Source organism: Cynara cardunculus, unplaced genomic scaffold (assembly GCF_001531365.2).
Source record: "Cynara cardunculus var. scolymus isolate 2C unplaced genomic scaffold, CcrdV1 Un_Scaffold_5097, whole genome shotgun sequence".
NCBI classification, from domain to species: domain Eukaryota; kingdom Viridiplantae; phylum Streptophyta; class Magnoliopsida; order Asterales; family Asteraceae; genus Cynara; species Cynara cardunculus.
In genome coordinates this window covers 12,619-16,787 of record NW_020202234.1, presented here as the reverse complement: position 1 = coordinate 16,787, position 4,169 = coordinate 12,619, and the positions used below count along the sequence as shown (strand labels likewise).

Sequence of the window (4,169 nt, the reverse complement as noted above, 5' to 3'; positions counted from 1 at the left end):
TCTATATATAATTAATATTGGAATCAATATATTATATATCTTTTATTTTACATAATTTTATTAAAACAACTATTTTCAGGACTTTTTTTATAGAGAAATCAAACTATGAACTGTATAAAATAAATCTAAAAAACTTGAACAAGTCAAATGAAAAAATAACAAATCAATCAGACTCTTAGAATGGTCATAATACTAACTATTATTGTCACTTTATGCAATCACATGTAGAAAAAAAGAGTTTTAATGAGGTTTTTAACCAATGTTGCAAATGAGTATATTAAGAACTAATATAAGCAAATTGCAAAAATATTTAACAATTATATCAATGTAAGTAACAACACAATGTTTGCTTGGTGAATATAAATATTTTATGAGAATTTATGTAGAAGATAAATTGATATGTATTGTGATAAAACAATTCTCTTAATACACCTCATAATTATAATCAATATTTTCACATATTTTTTTATGATTTTGAACCAATTACAAAGTTTGATATATAAGACTTATTATATATATATATATATATATATGTTAAAAGTTTAACCAATAATGATAAGTTAGATTCATATGTCAAAGGTAATATTGATTATTATTAGTTTAATATATAAATGTGATCATCGACTCATTTAGTTAACTTCAATAAATTTTAAAATGTATACATACACACACTATCCTGATCAACTTCACGTCTGACCTACTCCAGTCACCATCTTTGATGGTTTGAAATATTATCCGGTCATCTTCTCTGACCTAAATCAAAATCAAACCTGAAACCCAAATTCAAAACCAGATCAAAAATCAACATAAATCAAATCTAAAACCCAAACCAAAACCTGCATTCAACCTAAATCATACTTAAAACCAAAACTTAAACAATACCCAAACGTTTACACCACCCTCTTTGTTTGACCCAACAACATGTACCACCCCTAAATTTATAAGATATCAAATAATTTTAAAGTTTCAAATCTTTTAAATAAGAACGACTTTAATAACATGATATATAAAATTTACAAAGGAAGGAAAACAAGACACATACCAGAGTTCTAAACAGGACTATCTAATTCCCATACGGAATTAGAACAAGTTATATAACTAAAACCATCGAATCTGCTATCTTCAAAGCCGAATGACGCCTCTAAGCCACTCTATCGAAACCTCTACAAATCTCCATATGCCGCTCAGATTCCATTAAGACTCGATATATATGTCGAAAAGAAAAAATTGTTAGGCTTAATGTCTAGTGAGATAAAATATTTTTATCATATAAAGATAAAAAAAGTTAAACCATACAATTTTCTTTACATATAACTCCTTTATTAAAGTCATAAATCAAAATGGAACATCTTCGTAAAGCCCATTATTTTCCAAATAAAATTACTTGTTTTAGTTTGATAAACAACATCCAACTCACCAAAAACATGCGCAAAGCGAATTCTCCAAACACAAGATATATAGATGATATTCCATCAAATTTGGATGGAACACAAAAGTAAGCTACTTATCGACATTCTTGAATTTCACCTCAGCCACAAATCCCTCTATACTATTTCATTGAGTACCATCGTAAGACTCCCAAAATGACCCTAGTGTCCACTCGACCTCTAGATGAATCTCACCACAAATGTCACTGTTCTTTGTATAAGACAAAACAAGCACCACTAGAAGACCTAGCCCCGTATACGAATCAATAGAGTACCACCACAGGCTACAAGTTTTTTATACGGCCCAAATAGGGTACCACCGCAAGCTCTCAGACCATGACCTGAGAACCACTCACTCGATTTAAGTGTAGACATCAAACTCCACACCTAACAACAAGACAGACTCATAGGCCTATGGATCCATTGCACTATAATAAAAAAATTACATGACTCCAATTGAATGAATAACGCACTCAAAACATATAATATCCAACAAGTATGCAATAAATGCATTATAACGTCTAAAGCCCCACATTAAGCTATTAAATCTGGACAAATGTCACAAACACTCATTTGAGTTGAAATCAAACACTACGACAAAATTGATTTTATAGAATACCCCCAGTCTTTAAACGTCCCAATACACCGTTTTATAAGACTTAATTATAGGACCAAAATATAAAGCGTGATATCTAAAAGTGTTGTAATAAGTTTATATGATGCTTTTGGGCGTGTTAACAAGTTTTTTAGGACGTTTTTATACAAAATGTCACATTAGCAACTTTATAGGACAATTTTGAGAAAGTGTCCTATAAATTCATTTTTTTATAGGACACTTGTTTTTATAGGACAGTTTTTCAAATAGTGTTCTATAAAGTTGCTGATAGGACGCTTTAATTAAAAGTGTCCTAAAAAACTTCTTACGATGTCAAAAAACGTCATATAAACTTATTACCACGCCTTTAGATAGGACACTTTATTTTTTTGGTCCTATAAATTAAGTCTTATAAAGAAGTCTATTAGGACGCTTAAAAATTAGGAGTGTCCTATAAACACAATTTTGTTGAAGTGAAACCAAAAGGCCTCATAAAACACTTGACTACTAAATAAAATCAATGTAAACCACAAAGCCGAACAAACATGTTTTCCAAATGTTGAAGAAGCACAGGACACCTATAACATGAAATAGATCCAAAACCGCATTGTTCATACTTTTGAATTTTCCACCAAGCCAATGAAGGCGTCTATCAAAGAATTACCCCTCATAATCAAAAGGGCTAATATGGCACTACCAAAAGTTCATAAGTTGGGTAAAACCCCAAAACAACATTTACTCAAAACAAAGTTAATAAACCCTTTAACTTGTTCAACAACTCAAGTGAAATCATTATTAGTCCAAGTTACCTTTTTCGGGAATCAAAACAATATTTTTCCCCAAATATACAAGAAATCACATTTGACGAAATAAATATCTATTGGTGTTTCAAACACCCAATAAAAACATTATGAACAATCTTTAAAGATTTTATACCCCAAATATGCCCAAATGCACAAAATTACAAAACTCATGAAATATGGAATAAACTAAAGGAAATGCATCCAAAATTCAAAATAGAGATATTTTGATATGTATATAGATTTGCAGAGCAATTAGAACTCACCTTATTAGATTTATGTTCTTCCAAGACCCAAAATTGGACTTCAAGCTTCTCAAGAACTCAAACTAGAGAGAAAATGATGGAAAAGTGTTGGGGTGAAGAAATGAGGGAACCCCCCCCCCCCCCAAAAAAAAAGAATCGAGCACTTTAGGGCCTAAGGACCTTAATGCGGCTTTTCTAGATTATTAGAAAGTCGCACGGAAAGGCGTTCACACAGAAAGTTGCATTGGTCTCTGTTCATGTAATTTCTTTGTTTTTCATGCCTGATTCGCTTCTAGATGGTTTATATATATATATATATATATATATATATATCATATTAGAACGTAAACAAAAGCCTCCAAAAATCACGGGTGTATACAATTTTTCCCACCTTAAAAATGATTTTGTCTTGGAAATCTAGACTGGAAACAATTCTTCATTTACACAACTCAAGATCCCATAGGGCTTTGAAATGTTTTTAACAAAAACAAATTCTCCTGATCATCATGCCATGCCACTTTTTGCATTAAACTACCACCCGACCCGACGGTTCTATCAGTCGGTCAAAAAGAGAGATGATTAAGAGTAATGGTAGGTCTTACGAAGGTGTTAGGTGGAGGAAATTAAAAACCATATATAATTATTAAAATTTCACCACCTCTTCCCTGTAAATCTAACCATCTCCGTATGACTCTCGATATTTATGTATGTCGTCATATATAGATGATTCTTGATTTCTTGTTTCGATTTAAATATAGGGGTTCGATCAGTGGGTTTTGAATGTTGATGAACATCAGCTATGTAATTCAAATGCCTTGGGTAACAAGGATGGGGTTGCTTCATGCAAGTTCAGCCATTAAAACTTGAATATGAACAGACCTTTAACAAACAAGGAACAACCTTCCATATCCACACCTTATCTTCGATCAGGTTTCATCAGCATCTATTTTGCTTACACACATGCATTCATTGCTTTCATGGCAACCTTTTTTTTGTGACAACCGATTTAATCTTTGCTTTCTTTTTTTATTTATATTTGATTTAGGTTTTGATTCTGGGTTCGATAATATTTGATAACATAATTTCTAGAATGAAATTGTAT

At 31.3% G+C, this 4,169-nt stretch overlaps 1 protein-coding gene across 1 annotated transcript in view; it reads left to right on the top strand.

Moving 5' to 3' along the window:
- LOC112504282 (probable protein phosphatase 2C 12) overlaps window positions 1-3,927 on the top strand; it is a 13,531-nt gene extending 9,604 nt beyond the window's left edge. The window contains exon 3 of the mRNA XM_025108221.1: window positions 3,826-3,927. Coding sequence (XP_024963989.1) covers window positions 3,826-3,927 — 102 coding nt within the window. The remainder of the gene's footprint in view (window positions 1-3,825) is intronic.
- The last annotated feature ends 242 nt before the right edge of the window (window positions 3,928-4,169 follow it).